Genomic DNA, 25,455 nt, shown 5'->3' on the forward strand with positions numbered 1-25,455 from the left:
CTAATTTACACAAGAGGAGCCTAGTATTGTGTTTCTTTATCTAAAACAGCACAGAAGTCTCATCTCTTCTGAACTGTGTATCTCATGTTTTCCTCATAACCCAGTTCTCACTGAGGGGATAAACCAAAGGACCGTAGCTCAGAAGTAGACCAGCTGCTTTGCATGCAGATGGTCCCTGTCTCAATCCCTACCATCTTCAGATAGGGTTGGCAATGTCCACTACCTGAAACCTTGGAGAGCTGCTGCCAGTCAGTGGACAGTTGCCAGATTGACCAATGCATCTGTCTCAGTCTACAGCTTCCTGTATTTCTTTGTCTGTGCTGTGACACTTCAGACTGCAGAGGAAGGCTTACAGGACTGGAAACTCCCCCCCCCCCCATACAAAAAAAAAAGAAGATCTCTGTGCATAGAAAACTAAAATGCCAAGGAAAAGGCTAGACTAGACATCTAGTTTCCATTGCCTTTTAAAATAATTAAACAAACAAACCATATGGCCACAATTAATTTATCACTGTTAACCTTAGAACCAAGAACACAATCTGCCGGCTACCAAGCTCCCTTCTAAAGAAAGGGAGCCTTACAAGACTTCCGTATTTGGAAAAGTAAACTGTAACAACAACAGGCTAAATTTATACTTGCTCATTCATTCAATCCCTCCCTGTACCAAGAACACACATCCAACCCAATGAGGCTCAGATGAGCATTGCAGTGTGGATGAGCACCTGGTACTGCAACAGGTTGAACTCAATGGGGCTGATGCTTCCGAGTAAGATACATATAGGATTGTGCTGTGCACCAGCTGCACGTGTAGTATTCTGCTTCCACACACAGTTCTCGTTTCCTGAGTTGAGTTCACTTATTGCATAATCTCATATTCAACATTTTGAAGCATACAAATTGACCAAAGAAACAAAGCGATGGTAAAAGTAAAATTAGGACAAACGGGGTAATATCTTGCATACCTTTGATTTGAAGTTAATTACATTGGAGTCCATCGTTCCAAAGTTAATTTGTGTGCTTTAAAATTAAGCATGGTAACTCACATTTAACTGGGAACAAGGATAGATTACCAAGAGTTTACTGGTGACGAAGAGCAGTGATTCAGTAATCCCATCGCACACAGTAACAAATGCGGTTTGCAATACCAGCTGGGGCTTGTAGAAGTCACACATATATAGACATATATGAAAGCATGTACAACAAGCACATTTATGCTGGCAAACACTGTAGAAAAAAAATAAGCTGCTATTTTGAATGAAGCACATTGCACTTCTCATTAATGCACACACATTACAATAAAAAGTTCCCTAACACTGAAGAGTTACTTACCTTCATTTAGTGTTTTCCAAAGTTCATATTCTGTATTGCTCCATTCTAACTCTAATGCACCTGTTCTCATATTTTCCAGGGTTCTTAAATGGCTCCTGCCTCCACCCAAAGTGAAAACAAGGGTCATGAATTCAGAGCTATCACCCTGAATAAACAGAAGGCTAATCTTGCTTGCCTGGCTGGAATCGATCTAAATGTGTGTCTGGCAAAATATAACCAATGATGTACCAAGAACTAGACAGCAAGAGTCTCCTTGGGAAGAAATCTAAAAGCAATTTGATACAATTGTCCTCCTGGTTTTCAGTACATGTGCTTGTATGGTAATGGCATTTCAATGGAGAATCTAACATATTTTCTTTTTGGTGTGAAACCATTTCTACTAATCAAAACTGGAAGAAAGATTACCTGGAACCCTCGCATCCCCTTGCACACGTTACATTTATTAGCGCAGAACTCTATCCAATGTCCAATAACACAGAGTTGTTAGGGGAGCATTTCAGAAGGCAAAGTACTCTACGCACAACTTTCATTGCAGGGAACCTTGCACAAGGATAGCTAATAATTTTGGGGGGTGTCTAATAACACTGCGGCCATGCATCCTAGCAGACAGAATACTGAGTTTATTTTGACTTCAAGAAGAGACTCAGACTCATAATGCATAGGAGTTTGGCAAGAAATGTTGAAGGAATTAATTGAAAAAGTACATGGTGAGTAATTTGTAAAGGGAAACTTATCAAATGGTCCCAACAGTACGCTAACATATCCAGACTGCAATCTATAAGCCAAACTGACTAAACCATGATCCTTCTTCACCCCAATTTTAACTGTCATAGTTTTCCCCAAGGAGAATTAGGAATTGTTGTTCCGAGATATTCCTGCAATTTTACAAAATATTAACCAACTGCAAATATTATACACTGCTATAATCTCCATGGCTGCCTGGGTGAATCCATGACAGTAAAAACAAGGGGGAAACCCAACCACCACCAATGTGTAGCGATGCTATGTCCTCAGGGTAACTTGGTAATTTTTATATAATGGCTTTCTGTGCAGAATCCTGGGAACTGTAGTTGGTGGGGATTCTGTGAATTTGCTGTCAAAATCTATAGCCTCGCTCCCAAAATTAAAGTTCCTCATTAAGGAAATAGAATGACTGCTATAGCTGCAGCAGTACAGCTATACCCTGAGGCCTTGTTCTCTTAAAACAGCAGATGAGGTGGCAAACTTGTTCCGTGAACATTCCTCACTGTAAAAAACAACAACAATAAAACCCCTCCACAAAATAAAACTGCATGTCAAGAAGATATGTTCTAGCCAGGCTTTCTCCCTGACATGTTGGCTTTATATCACTAGAGATGTTTTTGAATAGACAAACATCAGTCAAGTGAGCCCCAATCTGTAATCTGAAGTTGTCAAGAAACAGGTTTGCCTCCTCATCGGCTGTTTATGTGAACTAGCCCCAATATCTGCAATGACTTACATGTACAGCTATGCTCTACTGACCACTTTAAAGGACTGAGCACTAGCAGGGGAAGCCATATTTTTCAATTCTCCTTCACCTACTGGACAAAAACCGAGACAGTGTCATTTCCCAAGTGTGTGGTTCTGCACCATTTCATGTTTTTTTGGGCAACACCTGGCTTTGTAGGGTGTCCCCTATGTGGGGAGGGTGTAGCAAGCTAGAGCCATGAGCAAATTGCTCCAATAGTTCAGCGTAGTACTTGGGAGCACTTGGCAGGTATCTGCACACACTTGCCTTAAAAAAAGGGGAGACCATATACAGACCCCATATTCCCAAACTATAAGGAATGAAATACTGCCCACTACACAGAAAGAAGTTAAGTACTCAATTATGCAAGTAGTAAGTGATGTAAGACAAAGTATATGGTACACAAAGGCACATTTAGGTTAAGAAAAGGTTCCCATTAGAGAAGTCCAAATAAGGTAAGACAGAAAGGGGGAGGACACAAGTAAATCCTTACAACTACAATCCGGTATATGTGCACCTGAGAGTAAGCCTCATTGAACTCTGTGGGACTTAATTTCCAAATTAACCTGCAAAGGATCGTGCTGCACGTTAGCTAAAACAGAGAACAGTGTCTCACAGATGAAACACACGCACAAAAAATGTCCTTAAAAACACACATTTATCATATCCTCCCTGGGGTTTATTGTCCCCTCCCCAGTCTTATTTATGTAGACTTTGCAGAATTCATCATACATTCTCCACACTGAACAAACAACTCTATGTTTAATTCTATATTTCAGCCAACACCACAGAGACAGCTAAAGAAGAAACATGTGTATGTGAACACAGCTACTTACAATTACCACATATATAAAATAACAAAGTTGATCTCAGAAGCATTTAAACTGATATACCAGTGCTCAAATTACAGAGAAAAGAGGAGACATTCTTAAATGAAATGTATAAGCCCCACCCCCTGACTCCTCCCAGTTTTAGCCGAATCATGCTTCCCATATACTGTATGGCCTTCTGAAAAGAGGGCCCACCTAAAAGGCAAAGGGGGGAGTGTGGACTTGTAATTCGAGTACTGGAATATATACTCAACCTCAAAGGCCAATGATAACTAGATGACTGCAGTTTCCAAATTTAATTCTGCGAGATGCTGAGCACCTGGCAAGGTGATAATGAATTGTGAAGGTTTTTCCAGCACTTTCCAGGCATCAGGTGCTCAGTCATTCACAACTACTATCATAAAGTCACACATATGACTGCAAGAATGAACCAGCTAACAATAGCAATGCTCCAGAGTGTAGTAAAAAAAATATTTCACTTAAGATTTATGATACTACGCCTTGGATCAAAGACTTTACTTTTTTAAAAAGCGGATACCTGCGGTCCATCTCTGGCTTCATAGAAGTCACCCACTCCTATTTTTGCACTGAAGCTGAAATTGTCCCTTGAGATATCCATTATTCCATTTCTGCTGAGATACTGAAAAAATCACATATTTTTCCACTTCAGGTTTTAAGTCATTACAACCCAGCTTTGATGTACAAGCTAATGTTAGAGAGAAGTCAAATGTGTGGGGTTTTTTGGTGCATATTCTGGCAAGGGGATACGAATTTACATGAGGTCAGTTTAGAGGCAGGTATAAGGTATATTAGCCTCGCATCACGGGCCATTTTGTATCAAGGAACTTTAGTGGAGGAAAAAGTTCATTTAAATAATTATGTGCATGCTTAATAAGAACCAGAAAGCATAACGTTTAAAATATACCTTTACTACTTCAGGGTACTGCCTTAGCTTCTTGCCACATGGTGCATAATATGCTACTTCCCCTTGAAGGCGGCCACCAAAGTTCCTTATTCTTGTTTCTCTTTGCCAGCTGCAATAAAAAAAATTATATATAAATTTAAAGAGGCACAGCATTATAGCAACACATATGTTGGGAGGAAGTCCCTTTGAACTTACCTCAAAGCAAGTATGCATAGAGTTGGAATGCACAGCAGTAATGCTATGTACAACTTCCTGAGAGCAAGAGTCATGGAGTTAAATCACACTTACTTCTGGGTAATATATCCACTTAGAGGTGTACTGTAGCTCAGTGGCAGAGCATCTGCCTTGTATTCAGAAGGTATTGGGTTCAATTCCTGGCATCTCCAGGTACAACAGGGAGAGGCCTCTGTCTAAAACTCTATAGAGCCTTTGCCACTCAGATGAGACAGTACTGAGCTAGCTGGATCAATGGTCTAATTCAGTATAAGGCAGCCTCCTAGGTAAATCAGGTTCCCAGTTTGCCAATAAGCTGTGATGGTGATGGTCATGATATTTGTAAACTGAAGAACAAAGTTGGAATCTAAGAACGCACAACTTCCATTATTCCTGGCCAGTGGCCATGCTGACTATGGCTAGTGGGAACTGGAGTCTGACAATATCTGGATGGCACCAAATTGGCTACCCTAGATTAGCTTTTCCTGTTGAAATAATCTCAAGTGGTTTGGCTGAGAAAGACAAGGAAGAGTCACTGCTAGTCAGAGTTAACGGCATTGGGCTAGGTGAGTTACAGTACCAGGAAGGTCAGAGAGCCTGTGGCTCAATAGGTCAGTGTGTCTGGCTGTCAACCAGAAGGCTGGTGGTTCGAGCCCACCCAGGGATGGCTGTGGGCAGAATTCCTGCATTGCAGGGGGTTGAACTAGATGACCCTCAGGGTCCCTTCCAACTCTAAAATTCTATGATTCCATGACTCCCCAAGTCACATGGGCTATTAAACAGAGTTAGGCATATTGTAGCATGCAGAAAATTAAGCACCAGGAAAAACGTGCCCCTGCAGTGACCCAAAGGCCAAAAGTTCCCCCTTGAGGGCAAACAACTGCTACAGTGCAGCTTACTGAAAAGAGTGTGTGTGAAATCTGAACAGCTGAAGAAGACCAGGAAAGTTTCAATGTAAGGAAAGAGTACAATGTGAGCTGCTGTTTCAGATTTCAGCTGTAGGATGCAGAGAAAGCTGAGGTGTTGGAAACTGATCCTTAGCCAGGGCCTAGTGAGACGTAGCACAAGAGAGAAGCCTCTGAAAAAGGCCAAAGGAAAACATTGTATGCAGTTCGTTACCTAGTGACTGCAGTAGGAAGAAAGATGTGGGCAAGATGCAAGCAGTGGTGAATGTCAGTAAGTAGAATGAAGGCTTGAAAAATAGCGGATGCTCTACTTCTACAGCAGGGACTAACATGTCTTGCCAATAATTTAGTTACTGGAACCCATCCCAAACTTGGCAAGCCCCCTCAGAGAAACAAAAAGGGATGGACGACGCAAAGCACAAAGCATCACAGGAAGCTTTATGACTCTCTGGGGGGAAATTCACCTCTTCAGCAAATTATGTATGAGCAATTGTACCTCCCCCCTCACTCCCGGAACATATTCTGTGATTTGTGGGGTTTGGGTCTGATTCTTAATACAGTACGAGATCTCAGCTTCTTGGTGAAGATTCAAAACTGAACATTGCAAAGAAAACATATGAAACCCAACTCTGTTTCCCCCCACAAAAGGCAAATGGGGGAGCAGGGAGACTTGCAGAGGTGCATCAGCCAGAGGGAAGTGGCTTAACTGTTCCAGTGCCCATAATCTCAATTTAAATAGTCCAGCAGGTTGCTCTAAATCATTTCCCAGTTCAGACTCCCAAAGTGACAAATGAGCTAGAGAGAAAAAGGGGTTTCAGGAGATGATATGTGGGTTTGGGTTAAGCCCCTTCCTACGCACAAATTCTCACACGTGCCTCTTCCTTCATGTAACTGTGGAAAACGTGGGCCTGGGAACTTGCATTTGCCAGGGTACTTTTGTCTTCAGTGTTAATAACAACTCATCATGGTCCAAACAAATTGCAAAATCACTACCTTTAGGAATGTTACTGCATTACAAGAAACTGGTTTCACAAGTTTAATTCAAAATTGTATCTTACATACCCATACTCCAGAGGAATGCGCAGTTCTCGCTCATCTGCAACTCTGCGCCTTTTTGAAGTACCTTAAATAGAATTTAATGGATTAAATTTTAGAACACAGCAAACCCAAATTACAACTGTAATTGTTCTGCTATTTGTTCTGCAATATGTTCTGCTATTTTTTTAACAAAAAGAACAAATCAGCAGAGGCTGTTGATACCCCTTTACTTGCTTTTTCCTTGCAACCCGTGTCTTGCAAAAATGCAAGAAATGAGCGGAACACAATTTGCTAACAATTGCTAGAGTCTATTCTTACCCACAGAATTTAAGAAATCAACAGATTTAGGAACAACTGTCAACCAAACTACAGATCAACACCCCAGTCCTGAAATCACTTATGTTAGCATGTTTAAGTGAAATAAAAATAACCTTGTTTCTAGATAATGTCCCCAGTACAACCCAGGGTGCCTGCGGCTTGTTGAACTGCTGATGTTACAAGGCAGAACATCACATGACACAAAGCATTTCAATTGATTTCCATGGAACTTCTTTTCATTCAATGGGCACACTTTACAGATTTCTGTCCCAGGCTGGTAAAGACATTTTCCTGTTTCTTTCCCTTTTTAATCTAATTTTTACACACACACACACACACACACACACACCCCAAGATTCAAAAAGGAGTGGGGGATTGGTAGGTAAAAAAGCAGATAAATGAGAAACTGGGAGGGCGGGGATCTGATGAACACAAGGAGGAAGGTCCTTACTACCAGGGTTCAGGGGAGCTCATTACTAACCCAGCAGAATCTCCATTTTTATTCCCCCCCCCCCCAAAAGGAACCTGACAATTCTCTGTGCTCTGTGCACACTGTTTTTAGGGGAAGAGAGAGAAGACAAAAGCTTTGAAGGGCAGACATTGATGCTGTTGCACACCTATAAGGGCTCATCTGCAGTCACGTGTTCAGAGGAATGTGATTATTTGTGTCTAGAAACAGGATGGCAGTGTACTAAACTATTTCTTTACAGCTCCCTTTTACAACCTGAATGAGCTTCGTTTTAGTAGAATGAAGGAGAACCAGTAACGTTACCATAAGCACACTTGCTTATATCAATATAGTTAAGTGGAATTTTCTTCCACGTACTTTGAGGATCAAGGTGTCATGCAGCAAGCCCTTAACCAATGCCCACCTTTCATAGGAATTTATATGGCTCAGAGGTAACAGGTTCAACCCCAAATCCTGGTATCTCCAGGTAAAAATGAATTTGTTAAATCCTCTTTTAAAGCTATCCAAGTCAGTGGCCATTACCATGTTTTGCAGAAGTGAATCAGGCACAGTATCAATGCCTATCAAGCTATTAAAGAAACAGCCCCATTTGTGTTTCAGAAGCAGGCAACTCCTGGGGATGATGTAATGGCACTGCACTGTTTCTACAGTGAAACATTCCCTGGGTTGTTTAAAAGTTTGTCATGTGGATCCAGCGTTGGCGAATCCCCAACACTGTCCAAGCCCTTAGGCAAATACAGTATCCAGGTCTTAATTTGCAATGCTCTACCAAAGAGCAGGACCAATTCAGACTCAGTTGATGCTTCTCTTGAGTCTTGGGATGGAAAGGAAGAGGATAATATGGAATAAGCAGAGCCAAGCCTGGGAGCCTACAAGGAGAACAGGGAAATCACTGTGGGAGAAAGGGGAGTACTGAGTCATTGGCAGTCATGGTTTGTATCAATTTCCCACTATATCTATCTGGGGTGAAATCGACACTCTGCCATTCACACATGGTGAAGATCACTCTTTTCCCAGTACAGAGATTCATCTTTGTATCAGAATATACAATCTTAAGTAGTGATGAAATGCAAGAATTTAATTGAAGCAAGGCCAGATTCTAAGAAGTGCTAAACCAGCCTTCCGCAACCTGGTGCCCCAACATGCGGCAATGCTGGCTGGGGCTGATGGGAATTGGGTGTCCAACAACATCTGGAAGGTACTACTAGGTTGCGAAAGTCTGGGCTCAACAGGTGTGAACCCTTCTAGATTTCAATAAAAAGCATCTCTCTGATATAGATAGGGATTTTGTTATATAAAATAAACTGCAATACCGCTGTGGGTACTTGAGGAAAGCCCAGGAGAAGGCGTGCCCACAAAAGCTGGTGAGGGAGACTCCGGGCATAATGCGGCTGGAGCAGAACTCGGTGTCTTTGCTGCTTGGATATTAAGTGGTGTCGAGCAAGCTGCAAGACTGATGGAAGAGCTTTTGGCAGAGGATGCCGTTTTGTTCAATTTAATCGAAGACTTCTCTCCTTCCGTATCAGTCTCTGATTCATCGGGTTCTTTATCATCTTCTTCCTCATCATCTTCAGATCCTTCAGTATCAGACCCTTCCGAATTACTATCAGATTCTTTGGGGGAAATGGAGAAGACCATGAATTACAAGAAATTGATATATCCTCATTCCAGCATTCATTGAGACTGGGGGGGGGGGTGAGGGGGACAGGCATTCTGAACTATTTAGTGCAGGGAACAACCAATTCAAGGTGATGTATGTTTCAGACCCATTTATTGGTTTCACATCCTGACTCAGATATATAATCACCTTCTTCCTTTGCAATTCACTGTCACCACCCTTCTACTGAAAGTACTTAAGACTTTGGTAACCCAAAGAAGACCTTTCCTGGCTTGTCCAACTTATGACCCAGCAAGCCAAACACAGCTCCACCAGCCACACATTGTAGCCTACTGAATGCTTGACTAGACCCCTCTGCTGTTCTTTTAGAAGCTTCTTGGACTCTGCATGGGCTACCATACATGTCTGGTAGGTAGGCAGCATGTGACTTGGCCATTCACAACTTGTGCTGGTCTGCTAAAGGCTTAACAACTGGAAGCCACCACTGGTTAGTGCAAAACATGCCAGCTCTTCTCTTACCATATTAGGCAAAAAAATTAAGATGCACTTTATCTAAGATGGTTTTGGCTTTGCTACATAGTTTTTAATTAAAATGCTGGCTCCTTCTTGGGGTCTACAGAGTTGCATACTATGCAACTGCATAGGGGGGAAATGTCCATTATAACCATAGTATAACACCTAGTAAAACTTACCATTAGGGAAACCTTATTTGGAGCACTAACACCCCAATCCGAGGTGTTTCCACTTAAGCCCACTGTGTTCAATAGGGCTTACTCCTAGACAAGCATGCATAGGACTACAGCCTAAACTATTTAAACTAGTCCTTCAGACCCTCCTCACTCATCTTCCCATACCGTTTTCAAGGCTTCGCACTAGTAAGAAACCTCCATGCATCTGAGCAGTTATCCACTATTTCTCACCCCAGCTACACGGCTCTGTCTCTTCACTATCTCCTAACTTAAAAAGTCATCTCCTCTACAGCAGCATCAATAACATTTTGAATAAGCTAGGTAAAGCAATGTTTTGAATAAGTTAGCAGTTGAGCTGGCTCATCAGCTAACGTTTCCATAATTCTCATTCCAAGATTATAATTTCCATATAGAAACCAGGCGAGAAGAATTAACCTTATAGCATTTGCAGGAGAGCAAGGGTGCCTTTAGAAGGCTAAAGACATGCAAAGAGTTTCTTTAAATTAAATAAACCTGATTGACTATCATCAGAATCCTCATCTTCCTCGTCTTCATCCTCATCATCCTCATCGTCCTCGTCATCGTCGTCATCCTCATCATTTGAATCCTCAGAATCTTTACTGCTAAGAATGTCTGAATCAGTTCCTCTGAATTGTTCAACCAATGATTTTGTGGAAGGGTGGTTGTGTTGTGTTTTCACTGCTGTCATTGTATTATTGCTGACTGCCTTTTCCTTTGCTGGGCCAGGTAATACAGGAGAGGTAGAAGACATAACAGGTGTCCGGTTGCTTGGTGTCTTTTTCCCACCCGTGCTTAAATTTACTGGTGAGGAAAAGGTTAAGCTGCTGGAAGTAGATACGTTTTCGTTAACCTTGGGCTGGGATTTGGATTTGGTGGTAAGTGCCAGAGGAGCTTCCTGAATGACGCTCTGAATCACTCCATTGGGCTGATGATTACCTAAAAGTGCATTGGTCAAGAAAGGATTAGAATGGTTGTTTTCTAAAGAGGTGTGTTTTTGATGGGCTGGTGGAGAACTGGTTGGCTTTGGACTTGATACTGCTGCGATAACCTTCTTCAGGTTCCTAGATGATTCGTGGTGTTTCTTCAACTGTGCTGGGAATGTCTGCTTGTACTGTTCCTGCAGAAGCACAAAAGATAACAAAATATATAGCTAAATGCCGTAAGCAATGGGTTTAGCAGATGGGCTCTGAAACTTTCGCTTCCAAAAGGCAGGCAGATAAGATATAAATCTGTGTGGGCAAGGAAGCTGCTTTGAACCTCCTAAGTGAGGCAGGTTGCCTTAATTAAGAAATTAATAAAGACTGACTCATTGAGAGCTGTGACTCACTAAGAATTTTGCAGGTACAGAATGCATTCTTTGTCATTCTCAACAGTCACTACTAAAACTGCAGAACAGAGAGTCAGAAGGTATTCCAACAGTTAACGATGGAAGATTCTAGTCTCTGAGACATTTACCTGATAAGGGGAAAGGAGTCACGAAGATTTGTTATGAAAGAAGAAGGGTTAAGGTATGGGGCTTACATCTGAATAAAAAGGACTGAGGAATGGGGTGTTAACATAAGTCTTAGAGTTGGAGAAGAAAGGCATAAAGCAGGCTTTAATTGTTTAGAAGCATTTGTTTCCATCTTCCAAGGTTTCCCCAAAACCTGCCCATTCAAACCCTTCTTGTCAAATATAATCCATGTGACTACACACCAAATGAAACCACAAGTGATAGCTAAAGACTGGTTCCAAATACATCTGCATATAACAGCAAAAAACCAGAACCTAGTAACTGAGGATTGTACTGTAGCTGCGAAACAGACAGCATGAGCTGTCAGTAAGTACTGTATTTTTCACCCTATAGGACGCACTTTTTCCCCTCCAAAAATGAAGGGGAAATGTGTGTGCGTCCTATGGGGCGAATGCAGGCTTCAGGAAGCTGTGCGCAACTCTCGGGAGACCGGCGCAACTTTGCGCCGGTCTCCCGAGGGCTGTGCAGAGCTGCCTGCATTCGGAAGCCTGGGGCGCGCTGAAGAGCGCGCCCGGGCTTCGCACAGCTCTCCGCAAGCCTGGGGAGACCGGCGCAACTTCCCGCCGGGCTCCCTAGGCTTGCGGATAGCAGGCTGTTCTGGGGGCTGGGGTTGGGGGAAGCTCGGGCTTCCCCTGCGCCAGCCCCGCGCCTGGGGGGGGGGGGGAAATAATATTTTTTCTTTATTTCCCCCCCCAAAAAAACTAGCTGCATCCTATGGGGCGGTGCGTCCTATGGGGCAAAAAATACGGTACATTGTTAAGATACACTTTCATGCTCTCTGAAAAAACTTGTGAGGCATTTTATAAATGTGTCTATTTTGAAAACCAAAGGAAAATAAGGGTATATCAATAGGCAACTAGTGCTTGGTTGTTATGTATCGAACTCTTTTTACATTCATGCAAGTGAAGTTGTTATCACTATACCTTAAGCATGCTATTTCAAGGTTAATGAGAATACCATACCTTCTGCTGAAAACAGTAATAATTACTGAAAATATAAAGTGAGAAATCATACAGGATTGCCATGGCAGAATTATGAATGTATTATAAAAAAATGTCCACTATGTAACCCAAACTAAGAAACCAAGGGCAAAAATTTAGGTTAGACTTTTCTAATGGAGTGAATTTTCAATTTCAATCCATCAGTGTTTAGACACTGAGATTCTTAAACAGAATCTGCATATCCAACATCCCAATCTTTCATTGCAAGCATGTCATGAATGGATCACAAAAGCTCCACCTTCATATTACATTCAGGTTTTTCTGAAAGCTTTCACACTTGTACATGACAGCATAGTGTTCAAAAAAGCAAGAATCCACCAATACTCTGAGAAGGCATGAAGAAAAATGAAATGTCACTTCAATTGTCTTCCAGAAGACCGATTTGTAAAGACTTTGTAAGATAAGGACCTTGGCATTGTGCTCCTCTTAAATTTTCCAAGGTTGGTAGCGCATGTTCATTTTTGCTCCATCTATTTTTCCAAAGGACTGCAGTCTACAGATCTAACAGAGGTTTAGGACATTCCAAGAAGCCAGTAAGAAAGGAACCTGGGCTTTCTTTTGCCTTGCTTGTGAGTCTCATTTAAAGACTCTTTGTAATGGCAGACAAGCACACCTTTGGACAAGGATGGAGAAAGTGCAAGTTCATCTCCTACTTCTTTGGAAAGTCTGAAGGAGCTCTGAGACTCTGCTTCCTGACTAGGGCTGCCTATCAGGGCTGGCTTTGCCATTGGGCAAAGTGATTAGCTCTATTAATCCAGGACTTGTAAGCCAACAAAAAACTTTGGTCTAAGTCTGGCTAGCAAGCCTGGCTTCTTAGGGAAAAACAAGCCACGATCCTGGATATCAAAATATCACAAGAAGCTAATCAGAGGAGACAGCAAAGTGGAAGTGATTGGGCTGCATGCACCAACACACAACTGTAGGCTGTCTTCAAGGTTCATGGCTCACATCATTAAATGTGAATTCAGCTCCTGTCTAAGTCACAGTGCAACCTTCCCAACCTCATGGCCTTCAGATGTTTGGGCTATTGTCATGCTGGCAGGAGGTGATGGCAAGCGGAGTCCAAAACATTTGGAGGACACCAGGTTGGAGAAGGCTTATCTAGTGGAGACCAAGCACTCCACCTGAAAATGTGATGGAGTGGAAATCCAGGATGAATGTGATTCTTCCAAAGGAGGTAAGGAGATGATGTAAGCTTGGCCTGTGCATGATTGGGCATGCATGTGGAGCAAGCAGTAAGTTCCCACTATATATTACCTGCATGCTGGAGGAGAAAGGGGCAAGCAAGTTCCTCCACCACTGGAGCAACAGTATCAGCTCTGGAAAATGCTGTAAATCATGTGTCAGGATATTTGTTGCATTTATATTCTCCCTGTTCTCTAAGGAGCTCAAGGCAGTGTACGTGGTTCTTGTCACTCGTCTCATTTTGTACTCTCAACAACCCTGTGAGGTAGGTTACAGATGAAACATGGTGACTTGCCCTAGGTCACCCTGTAAGCTCCATGGCTGAACCAGGGATTTGAAACTGGGCCTCCTCAGACTCAGCTGAGCACTCTACAAACTGCATCACAGTGGCTGACATTTCTAGACTGCATTCTTACTATCTACAGGAAGAATTTTCAGCTACTGATTCTGAGAAGCAGGTATTGCAGATGAACATAACACAATTTCCAAAATATTGTTTTAAAATTCTAATGTTATACCATTAAGGTTGCATTCCTGAACACACTTACCTGGGAGTATTGTGTTCAATGGCCTTTTACTGCTGAGTAAAGGATTGCACTGGAAACCTTAAACTCTTTATAGTGTACAGTGAAAAGCAATAGTGTTAAACCTTCCACTATGTGCAACTAAAAGATCACCTTAAATTTTTATGGATTCCAATATAATTTTTTAAAAATAAAAAACAGCAACACAACAACAATCATGATATTAATGGAATATGAACCCTTCCACAGAGTACAGAAAGCGTACAAAGAAAACTTATATATTCTCACCCGGTTTGATCTTACATCAATGGTCAATGGGCTAGGTTCTTCAGAGGTATTTTTATTCCCTGCCTTGAGTAGATCAGGAGAAGGAACTATAAGTTTTAAGAAAGTTTCCTTTTTGGCTTGATTTACCAAAGACAAAGGGTTCACATTGGGCACCAATCCCGTAGACTGTATTACGCTTGTGTGTTTGTTCACAGATTCCTCCTTTGCCTGAGAGCTTTGGAAAATAAAGGGAAGCTGCTGTGACAAAACCTGAGGCTGCTTCTGCTGGGACTGGAATGACGGGTGAGTCTGGCTATCAGACACAAGAGGTATTGGCTGGTGTGTTCTCTTTTCCTGGGGCTTTTCCTGGGATTTTTGTCCATCGGCTTTCATGTCTGGTCCGCTATGCATTAGCACCTGCAAACACAGAAAACGTGTATCTTGATTTCTCCTTAACTGCATTGGAAGAAGAAGAGGAGTTTGGATTTGATATCCCGCTTTATCACACTACCTGAAGGAGTCTCAAAGCGGCTAACATTTTACTTTCCCTTCCTCCCCCACAACAAACACTCCACAGAGGTGAGTGGGGCTGAGAGACTTCAGAGAAGTGTGACTAGCCCAAGGTCACCCAGCAGCTGCATGTGGAGGAGCGGAGACGCAAACCCGGTTCCCCAGATTAAGAGCCCACTGCTCTTAACCACTACACCACACTGGAAACAATATGTAGAAAAGTGAGGTACTGGAAACATAGTGAAACAGAAAATAAATATTTATGTGCGCGCGCGCACACACACACACACACACTTACATACTTAACACTGAAGATCTAGTCCATAAGGCTTGCTAAATTAGTCCCCCAAGTATACAATACAAACATGTAGACTGCCACTGGCATACTTAGAACAAACAAACATCCACAAAGCATGCGCGCGCACACGCACACACACACCCAAGACGTACAACTTCTTTACGGTGTAATAAACTTAAAATAACCTTACAGTATATCTTCTTCAGCTTATTTCCTGTAAGGTCCTTTCACTATGTGAAGCTAAGGTTTGGCTGGGAAAGAGAGCTTTGAAAATTCAGTTACTTTTGAATGTATGCTATACTATCAACCTAACGGAACCCTGGGGTTTGCATTCTGGTTACTGGTTACTGGACGGCGTTAACTGCTATGTGAGGAAAAGAGCAGCTGTAAACAGAATCCAGTAGCCATGGCAACACTCAAGAAGACATCTCAACCTTTGCGACACAGATTAATTCATTTGCCTGATGTCTACTTTAAATTTTCCCAGTTTACAATAAAATAAAACGGCACTGGGGTTAGCTGCTTCATAGATTACAGGGCAGCTAATCTCTGGTGCCTTAGTTCTATCTTACACCTTTTTTACTCCTTTAGTAAACCATTAACAGCCACAGTTAGGATGGCTTGTTTCAGCTGAGGAACTATTTTTTTTAAAAAACAGGCTTCTTTTTAAGAGGAAAAATAATTGTGGTTGCCTCTAAACCAGCTATTTATCTGTAAGAAATACCATACCTAGCTTTTACACATACGTCCATTTAGTTTAAAGCACAGAGAGGATGCCATTGCCAATGCCTGGTAGTCCAGTGTTTTCTGTGTTTCTCTTTTTAGACTTGCTTTGCGGTGTTTTTCTCTTACAATACAACTGAAGTGCCAGCATATTCTGACTGGCTTGGCAAAGCACAATGGAAGCTTTTCAGGGCTACTGTCCCTTTAGTTAGTAGCTTCCTCACCCTTTTCTTTTAAACCTTCCAGCCAGTGAACCAGTTCAATTAATACATATTATGTTTCAAAAATTCTGAGAAAATCTGACGGTTTTTGCCATGCCTGCATGACAAAACAACAGCAACTTTAACTGCTGCCAAAATAGGTTTTGTACCAACCAGTTCCTCAGTCAACCATATGGAGACTGGCCTGTAAAAAAAATAAAAAGACTATTCAGTAACATAAGGCAGTTCTTAACATTACCACACCTTGTTCTTATTTTTCTGCTGTGCTTCACTCTCTGAATCAGAGTCATCCTCTTCGCTTTCTTCAGCACTTTGATCTTCCTCTTCCTCCTCTTCCTCCTCTTCATCTTCATCCAAATCATCTGAGTCACTGCTACTAATGCCTTCGCTGGAGGTGTCTGAAGAGGAGCCAGAATCACTTTCACTGTTGCTGGAACTATCTACTGCTTTCTTTCTAGATTTCTAAAAAGAAAGATAAAAGGCTGCGCATTAAATAATGTTTTAATCATATGAATCACCAGCTTTTACCGATGGCATTGTAATTAATTTCATTCGTTTATTCCTTTTTTTAAAAAAAGCAAAGGAGGGAAGCACATTAGTGTCCAGTTCTAAAATGCACTATGAACATAATTAAAAGCCCTTTGAGGTGCACTTCACTTTCCTCTAGTTAACATGTGACCACGAACAGAGTGTTGGGCTTGAACCATATGAACTCTGTTCAGGTCCTGCCTCTACCACGATTTCATCATGAAGTACATGGGAAATTCATTACCCTTCTACCTTAGTTCTCCATCTGTAAAATGGGGATAACTGTGGCCTATTCTGAAGGAATTGTGAGATGCAAAACAAAACAACTAGCAACTCTGAAGTATTATATAACAGACATTCATGCTGATCTACTGGGCAGCCTGATTTTCAAAGGATTTGTCTCAATCAACTAGTTCTTCCAAATGGTAGCTTATCAAATTGGAAGACCATTCTCTTGTTAAGCATAGGGGTGCACAAGTGTAACTATTTTGATGTCTACATAGCTGCCCTGTGAAATATGAACTAACACTATTACTAGGCATTGTTGTTGTTCTGATGTGTGCTACTGCACAGAGAACTGGGCATACGGAGGAGGCTTCCACGCACAGGTTCTGCTGCTAGATCAGAAGTCCTATACAAATATTGGATGTAGACACACATTTGAACGAACTTCATCCAGTGTTGTGCCCGTTTTGTACTGCAAGGTGTGGTAGAGGGCATGTGTTTCTACCTGCACTGCAATGCCAACACAACCATTGTTTTGGACCATGCAGAAGTTTAGTACCTATCAGCTGATTAAATTATTGGACACCTGTATTTAACATTCAGTCTAGCACAGTGGTTCTCAACCTGTGGGTCTCCAGATGTTGTTGGACTACAACAACCTGGTTATGCTGGCTAGGAATGATGGGAGTTGTAGTCCAACAGTATCTGGGGATCCACAGGTTGAGAAACACTGCGAACCAGACCAAATGTATAGCCTGTTCTTGTTTAGTTGGGAGACTAAGACCCATTAAGTTCAATGTAAACTACTCTCCAAAAAGTGTGCATAGGATTGCAGCCTTTGTCACATTGTTACTACCTAATCAGCATCCAACAGTGACTTTCCTGGTCCTATGTGCCAATAGCACTCTTTGGGCATTTTACTCCCAAGTGGGGTTGAGGAGGACCAAGCCACACCTACTTCATTCAACTTTGGGTGCATTTCCTGCCTTCCGATGACAGGTGAGCCATAGCCCATGTGATCGGCCATCATCCTGGGAGAATACATGTATTACAGTATCAGTCCTGTGTGCCAATAGTCCTATTCAGGTGTTTTACGTATCCAATGCACAAGAGGGGCTGTGCTGAAGAGCCTCAACTTCATGCCGTGTGCACTTATTACCCCCTCCTGAAAGTAGGGGGCCTTTGCACATACAGTTGTACACAAAAAGGCTTCCATGCAACCTGGAACTATGCGCAATCACCTGAAACGTCTAACGTGTTGGATCTTTACTGATACGCTCTCTTCAAGCCTGATCCGGTTCTTCTAATGCTATACATTAAAAGTGTTGCATGCAACTAGCGACCCCCAAAATATGCACATTCCTATCAGCAGACACATCCATCAAGCTTCACAGGGCTGTGTGCATACCTATCTCCTTTAACACTGGCTGTGTACCCAGTTTCCAGTTCAGAAAGGGACCTGCTTTTCTCCTTGCTAGACTAAAGTGAATACAGTGGTACCTCTGGTTATGTACGTAATTCGTTCCAGAGGTCCATTCTTAACCTGAAACCGTTCTTAACCTGAGGTACCACTTTAGCTAATGGGTCCTCCTGCTGCCGTGCGATTTCTGTTCTCATCCTGAGGTAAAGTTCTTAACCCGAGGTACTACTTCTGGGTTAGTGGAGTCTGTAACCCGAAGTGTTTGTAACCCGAGGTGCTTGTAACCCGAGGTCCCACTGTAAGACTTAAAGTAAGATTCATCACTGTGATTACCTTATCTTTAATCTTGTCAGCTCTGGCATCCAGAATCTGGTTTTTATTTTGTTCTTGGTTACATTTGCGACTTCCCCCCACTACGGTTATAACCTTTGCTTGTCCGACAGAACTTGCAGTGGTGGTAGATAATACAGACGTGTTGCTGCCCGATACTGAAATGGTACTGTTGCCATTTACTGAACCATTAACACCTTGAAAAAGAAATTTTAAAAGAAAATTGAACTTCAGCAAACATAATATCAAAGTTAAGAGTCAAACAGGTTCCCGCACTAACTGTAATGGTGAGCATTTAAAAGAGGGTTCTGCATACATGTTTGAACACTATTAAGTAAAATAACACAATATGCTTACTCTGGACATGTTTTAAAACATCAAAACTAGTTAAATGGAAACAATCAAGTAACATCAACAGCAATAGCAGCAATTTTGCCAGGAATTGTTAGGCACATTTCCTACAGCAAACTTCCTTAATCTAAAGGGCAAAGCTGTAAATAGGGGGGGAACAGAAAGGTAATTAAAGAAACATATGCCATCTCTCAAAAAGACCCTTCCTGCAACCATTGAATAGAAAGCTAAATATCTGAATAGCAGAAGGTAAGAAACCCCAAAAATCTACAATACCTCATCTGAAAATGGTGTGAAGCTACTCTATACAAAGTCAGACCATTGTAAGCTGAGTACTACCATATTTTTCTGTCTATAAGACACCCCCATGTATAAGACACCCCCTATTTTGGGGGACTCAGATTTAAGTAAATGGGGGGAGATGGGGGGAAAACCTAGTCTTATATATGGAAAAATACGGTATCTTTTTTTACTAACAGCAGTTTCTGAAGGTCTTGAGGAGAGTTTGGATACATGAGACTTTTTCACATGAGCTGCTGTGGATTAAATCCGGGACTTTACACATATACTGAGTTAATATGCACGGTTTATCCCGTGATACTGGGAAAATCCAACTGTTTCATGGGAACTGTCTGCCTCATGAACCAATAGTCCTATTCAGGGCTCCCCCCCCCCCCCAGACAGAACTGAGTTCCGGCTCATCAGGTGGGCATCATTGTAATTATAAGAGAACAAGGGAGGTGTTCCAGCACCTCTTTTCCTACAAAAATAGCACTGACCTATTTCCATCCGTATTAAAAATCACTGTTTTTGAAACACAAAGCGAGAGGATGCGCAATGACAGTGCAGTTGAACTAATATGGACAGTTTATCCACAGTGGAAATAATAAACATTTACTTGCTATTTTTTTTATAAAACAAAACAAAACAAAAACATAGGGAGATGATGCACAGTGACACTGCACTGAAATACATCTATAGCATACATTTCAAACAGGTGCGCTTTATTAAAACAAATAGCATATTCTGAAGGCCAACATTCATGGGCATTTAAAAACCCAGCACTTAGAATTATAAACAAATAGGCTTAATGCTTATCTAGTATAATGCCTGAACTGAGATAAAAGGCTTTGGTTACTAGAGAGAGAGAAGGCTAGCCCCATCCTACAAAAAGAAAAAGAAAAACCTTTTACTTCTCCTCTGCGCTTGCTAATTGCAAGTAACACGCAGGCTGCAGAGATATAAAAAAGGTTAAGACGAATAACAGAGCAGGAGGACCTGGTGGCTCCTGTTGAAGATCTACACTGCAATATTTCATTAACTGAAGCTGGAACAAGAAGGGAGACTCCCCGGCCACACAGCTGCTTAAAAGGGGTAAGCCATGCTAACCCCCCCCCCCCCCGGCCAACCAGGTCTGCCCGCAACACAGCCCCACCCGGAAGTGGAGCGGCCTTGCCTGCAACATGCACATATGATCCAGGTGTATCAGGAATATAAGCTCCACAGGGAGAGAGGATCAGCTGTGGCACACCTTATTTACATTGTTGTTTCTGAGGTTACCTTACTTACATTTTATGTTTCACGGCTTACCTTTTTCCAAACTGCCTCGGGTACTTTTTCCGGCAGTCCTCGAATGGAATGAAGTGGAATCATGATTTTGAGCGGGAGGAGCAAACAAAGGAGATATTCCAATAAGGGATGGGAAGAAAGTTGTGCCAGTACGCGAGTGCATGTCTGCATTTCGCCACCATTCTGTACAACCAGAGCAAAGAAAATGAAGAGAGTTATTTGAGGATTTCCCTCTGGACAATTCCATACACAGTTCCTGAGCAGATCTGCTGCTGGACATTAATAGTAACCGGAAGTCCTGCCTTTAAAATGCTCAGGTGTTATCATTTTCTGTATTGTTATCTGAGATGTGCAGAAAAAAAGGCAATCCCTTTCCTGGTAAATGAAAAAAAAAACATGATTAACAGAGCTTTCCCTTTAGGGCTGCCTGGGACTTGCAAACAATGATTTTTCTAGAGTGATGTTAGCAGCTTTTGCTATGCAACACAATTTGATACATGTCTACTCAGAAGTAAAGCCTATTGAGTTCAGTGGGACTTACTCCCAGGGCAGTGTGTAAATGATTGCAGCCTAAGCCAGTTAAAAAAGATGAAAAGATTTTAAAATATACAATCTAAGTTATTTATCTTTTTAAAGTTCTTCCCACTGCTGCTCATTAGCCCCAATCGAGCACTGATTTTGGAAGAGGCTTCTAAGGGAAATAACAGTATCTCTATTACCTACCATGATTAAAAATATAAAATGGGCAGAAAACTAGAAAACACCCAGTAGGGAACAATCTACACAGGCAAGTTTGAGGAGCAGATGACAAGATGTTCTCATCTTGGAAATTGGTCTTGCAAAGATTCCTATGTGCAATTATGCTTTTTTTATATATAAAAGATAAACTTTAAAAGGAAAGCAGGCAAGCTTAGAGGTGATGCCATTCAAAATCTTTATGTAATCAAGTTTGCTCTAAAATCTCCCTTGCTCCCGGTGCTCTGCAGGAGGGCTTTCTACGGTTCATACATCAAGTTCCTCAGTGAATGAAGACAGAAATTGTGCCAACAACAAGCAGTCTGCCATCATTATACGGAAGCGAAGCTGGAATCCAGCAATTCTAGGCAAGTTAATGGAATTAATTTGCACCTAATTTATATCAATGTTTTTGATAGCAGGTTTCAGACTACATATCACTCAGCCTGAAAGGAAGGTAAGAAAAAAGTGGGGAAAGTTGATGGTAGGTAATATAATGTCAGGACTATGTTATAGTGGCCACTTATGAATTGCCAAAGAGGAGGGTTAAAAAACAACAACCCAATTTGCATAAAATCTGTATGTACTAATTTATATGTATAGAATTACTCAAATTTAAATAGAACAACAATGCATCACACCATAGTGGGGAGACTGTGACCAGGTGACCTGTGAGTGAGTGTCCTGTTGGGCAGGACTTACTGATGAGCAACTTCAAAGTCCCTGCTCACCCTTTTTAGGGTTCTTGATCTTTACATTGGACCACTCTTCTAATAGAGAACTCTTTCAAATAGAGAGTGGTTCTCTGGTGTTGGTTTGCTCTCTGGATGGTCCTCTAGAAGCTGGAGTGGCATTCACTGGTTTCAATCTATACCAGCAGGAACTCTCCTTCCCTGCAGCATCCCAAATCTGCTTTATGGGGTTGGGTGAGTGTCCAGAGATGTGGGGAGCACAGGGGGCTTCTAGGGGGAAGTCGGGGAAGGGGAAGTCTTGAGTGAGCAGATGTCTGCTTGAACAATGTTAGACATCAGCCTAGGACATATATTACGCAGAAAATTGCAACATGGATTACTATTTTGACTTGGAAGAGAGCAATGACACAAACACAACAAAAGAGGAAATAACTAAGTGGCACGAAAGTAACCGGTAGCATTGTTGAGGAAAATGAGCAAAGTAAAAATGGGTATGTGAAAAACAGGAACTATCTAGGAGAGCAGGCAAGAGACCAGTGTGCAACAACTCCTTGTGTAGGCAGAACTTCCTACTTGTGTAAGGATTTTCCCAACACCACCACCCCTGCTCACTCACTGCTCATAGAGATACCTTTAAGGTTATAGTCATACCCACACCATGCATTTAAAATTGTAGTTTAGCCCTCACAGAGCTACAATTCTCAGCACCCTTAACAAACTGCAACTCCCATGTGCGTTAAAATGTATGGTATCTATAACTGTTTCTCCACTGTATTTGGAGTTTTGTTGGTACCAGAATAACAGCAATGGTATTCCTAGTGCTCATGTGGAAAGTGTATGTGAGCATCATAGGTCCATAAGGAGCTAAGGCATGCCAGCAGTCATGAAATCACTATTCATGGTGATAACAGATGTGCCACCATGTCTGGGATGTGTCTGAGATGACATTGTACCAACCTGAATGCAGGCAACCTAAACCAATCTTCATCCATATCCATTACAGTGCAATCCTACATGTCTACTCAGAAGGAAGTCCTATTGAGTTAGAAAGGACTCACTTCTTTGTAAAGTGGGTACAGGATTGCAGCCTTACTGACCGAATATAAAATATTGCAATATTATCTACCTACAAATTGTTTTCATGATCAACAGAACTGTACCTTATGAATGAAAAGAAAATCTATATAGACAGGGTGACCTGTCTATATAGTCTTTTGGGTAAGGTCTGTTGCTCTATAGCGAATTACAAAAGGTCCAATTCCTTAGAGCACTCTAAAATACAAATGCTACTGAAGTATAATCAGTTATTTTCTAGAATGGAAAAGGATTTCTCATCTCTTACAGCAAGACAGGACTGCTGATTAACTCTCTGAAACAGGAAGAGCAAATATGACACAATCCAAGAGCAAAACCTTTTATAGACAAAATTGGGACATTTGACGTAACCGAGGGTGGGGGGAGGAATCAATGAGCTTAGGCACTGTCACAGAAACATCTGCTGTGCTAAAAAGAATTGTAAAAATACGTTTTCATCATTCATGGCATATTCAAGTCACAACCAAGCCACAACTACACTTATGTCCAAATAAATAACAAAACTACAGTGGTGCCTCGGGTTAAGTACTTAATTCGTTCCGGAGGTCTGTTCTTAGCCTGAAATTGTTCTTAACCTGAAGCACCACTTTAGCTAATGGGGCCTCCTGTTGCTGCCGTGCTGCCACCACACGATTTCTGTTCCCATCCTGAAGCAAAGTTCTTAACCCGAGGTATTATTTCTGGGTTAGCAGAGTCTGTAACCTGAAGCGTATGTAACCCGAGGTACCACTGTATATGCTATCTTAACTTTGGGGAAAGATTTCTAACAAATGAGGAATACATTATTTTACCACAGTATGCTCATCTTAAATTTTCCATCATAAATGTAAGTGGGACCACCTTTATTCATGTTTACCTGTAAGACACTGAGTTCAATGGAGTTTACTCCCAAGTAAGGATGACTGCCAAGTGTGTAAAGGATTGCAGTTCTATTTGTCTGGCATAATCTCTGAGAGCCAACTATCATAAAAGGAAAGCCATACCTAGTTTGCATATTTTACTGTAGTTTTCATATTGTTTTCATAAGCATGACAGAAATCAAGCTTCAGTTTCTGCCAGCGTGCACCTATTCTACCAAAAATGTTGTGGTTTTTTTTAAAACCCCCAAAATTGTGATGCTAGAACAATCACTCAATAATTATGATTCGGTCCTTGAAAAAAATATTGCACCCTGAGGCCTCTGAAATACAATGATAACCACCTTTTATTGTTGTCTCTCCCCCCCCCCCGTCCCCCCCCTGGTCTTTCTGGCACCACATTTTCAAGCCTATTCCTGAAATCATGAGAGCTAGAGACTTGCCTGTATTTTTAAAAATTGGATTCTCAGGCTCTAATAATAATCCGTAAGATAAAAACAAACAAACATGGTGACACTGAAGATAGCTAAATTAAAGCCACCCATCCAGAGTGTATAATTCTATAAACATAGTTACTTGAAAGTAAACGCTTGAAAGCTGAAATGAATGGATACTAGTTTCCAAATATTGTGCCAAGCCTGAATTTTTTTATTACTCTGGAACACTTGAATTGATTTTGACCATTTGGCTCCTGATCAGGCATTTCCAGTTCTGCTTATGTTCATCCAAACTGCCTTTATTAAGACTGAAAACATGGGGGGGGGGGGGGGTTGGGGTTAAATTAGTTTTTTTTTAAAACAAACAAACAGTAAAATACAAATTTATTCTTGGGCTACTATTCTACCCTTAGTAACAGAATATACAAAATGTGCACCTACTTAGGTTAGGAACCTTCACAGTCGCACCTTCCAATTAGTATTTCTTGTAATGAGTGCTTACCTGGAAAAGGTGCTAGTTGGGGATGTGCTGCTAAGGCTGTGGGTGTACCAAGTGTCCCCAAGCCACCAAATTCTGTATGCCCTGAGCTGGCTGTATGTAGACCAAAGACTGGGTGGCTGACCATTGGGAAGGCACTCGACACTGTGGACAGGTTACACGGTTGATCCCCAGCTGTTCTGAATAAATGTCCTGAAAGGGGAAAGGCAACACATGAAAACACACTACAAAGACACACACATTCTGCTCTTGTGACGTTCTTGCAAATATATCGGGTGGGATTCAACTAAGTTTCACTCAGACCAGGTCCACTGAAATGAATGGTCTTAACTTAGGCGTGTTCACAAATTCTAATGGCCCAACTCCGAGCAAAACTACTACCCATCATATTAATTGTTTTCCTCTTCTTAAAAGAGAGAAGCTTTCATTGATTTTTATTTTATTATGTGACCTGATCTGAGTACAAAAGACAACTCAAATTGCCTTCCAACTAAAGGGATCATAATAATTTTGACATGGTTAAAGTGCTATTTTCTTTTTGTGTACCTGCGAAGGATTAAGTGCTAGATCTTTCTATAGTTTGAAAATACACAAAGAGGAGCTTTCTTCTCCCATTAACTAACATACAAAT

At 41.6% G+C, this 25,455-nt stretch overlaps 1 protein-coding gene across 22 annotated transcripts in view; it reads right to left on the reverse strand.

The window, feature by feature from the left end:
* The window catches only part of BAZ2B (bromodomain adjacent to zinc finger domain 2B), a 190,491-nt gene that overhangs the window by 49,640 nt on the left and 115,396 nt on the right, over nucleotides 1-25,455 (reverse strand). For 17 of the 22 annotated variants that reach the window (XM_077936471.1, XM_077936459.1, XM_028746687.2 and 14 more), the window contains 10 exons: nucleotides 24,828-25,016; nucleotides 20,531-20,692; nucleotides 18,593-18,786; nucleotides 16,330-16,548; nucleotides 14,356-14,751; nucleotides 10,337-10,961; nucleotides 8,830-9,129; nucleotides 6,754-6,814; nucleotides 4,574-4,682; nucleotides 4,187-4,288 (listed from right to left, as the gene is read on the reverse strand). In XM_077936471.1, coding sequence (XP_077792597.1) covers nucleotides 4,187-4,288; nucleotides 4,574-4,682; nucleotides 6,754-6,814; nucleotides 8,830-9,129; nucleotides 10,337-10,961; nucleotides 14,356-14,751; nucleotides 16,330-16,548; nucleotides 18,593-18,786; nucleotides 20,531-20,692; nucleotides 24,828-25,016 — 2,357 coding nt within the window. The remainder of the gene's footprint in view (nucleotides 1-4,186; nucleotides 4,289-4,573; nucleotides 4,683-6,753; nucleotides 6,815-8,829; nucleotides 9,130-10,336; nucleotides 10,962-14,355; nucleotides 14,752-16,329; nucleotides 16,549-18,592; nucleotides 18,787-20,530; nucleotides 20,693-24,827; nucleotides 25,017-25,455) is intronic. The other 5 variants (XM_077936486.1, XM_028746713.2, XM_028746727.2 and 2 more) reach the window with 1 other exon arrangement.

This window comes from Podarcis muralis, chromosome 1, assembly GCF_964188315.1.
Source record: "Podarcis muralis chromosome 1, rPodMur119.hap1.1, whole genome shotgun sequence".
Taxonomy (NCBI): Eukaryota; Metazoa; Chordata; class Lepidosauria; order Squamata; family Lacertidae; genus Podarcis; species Podarcis muralis.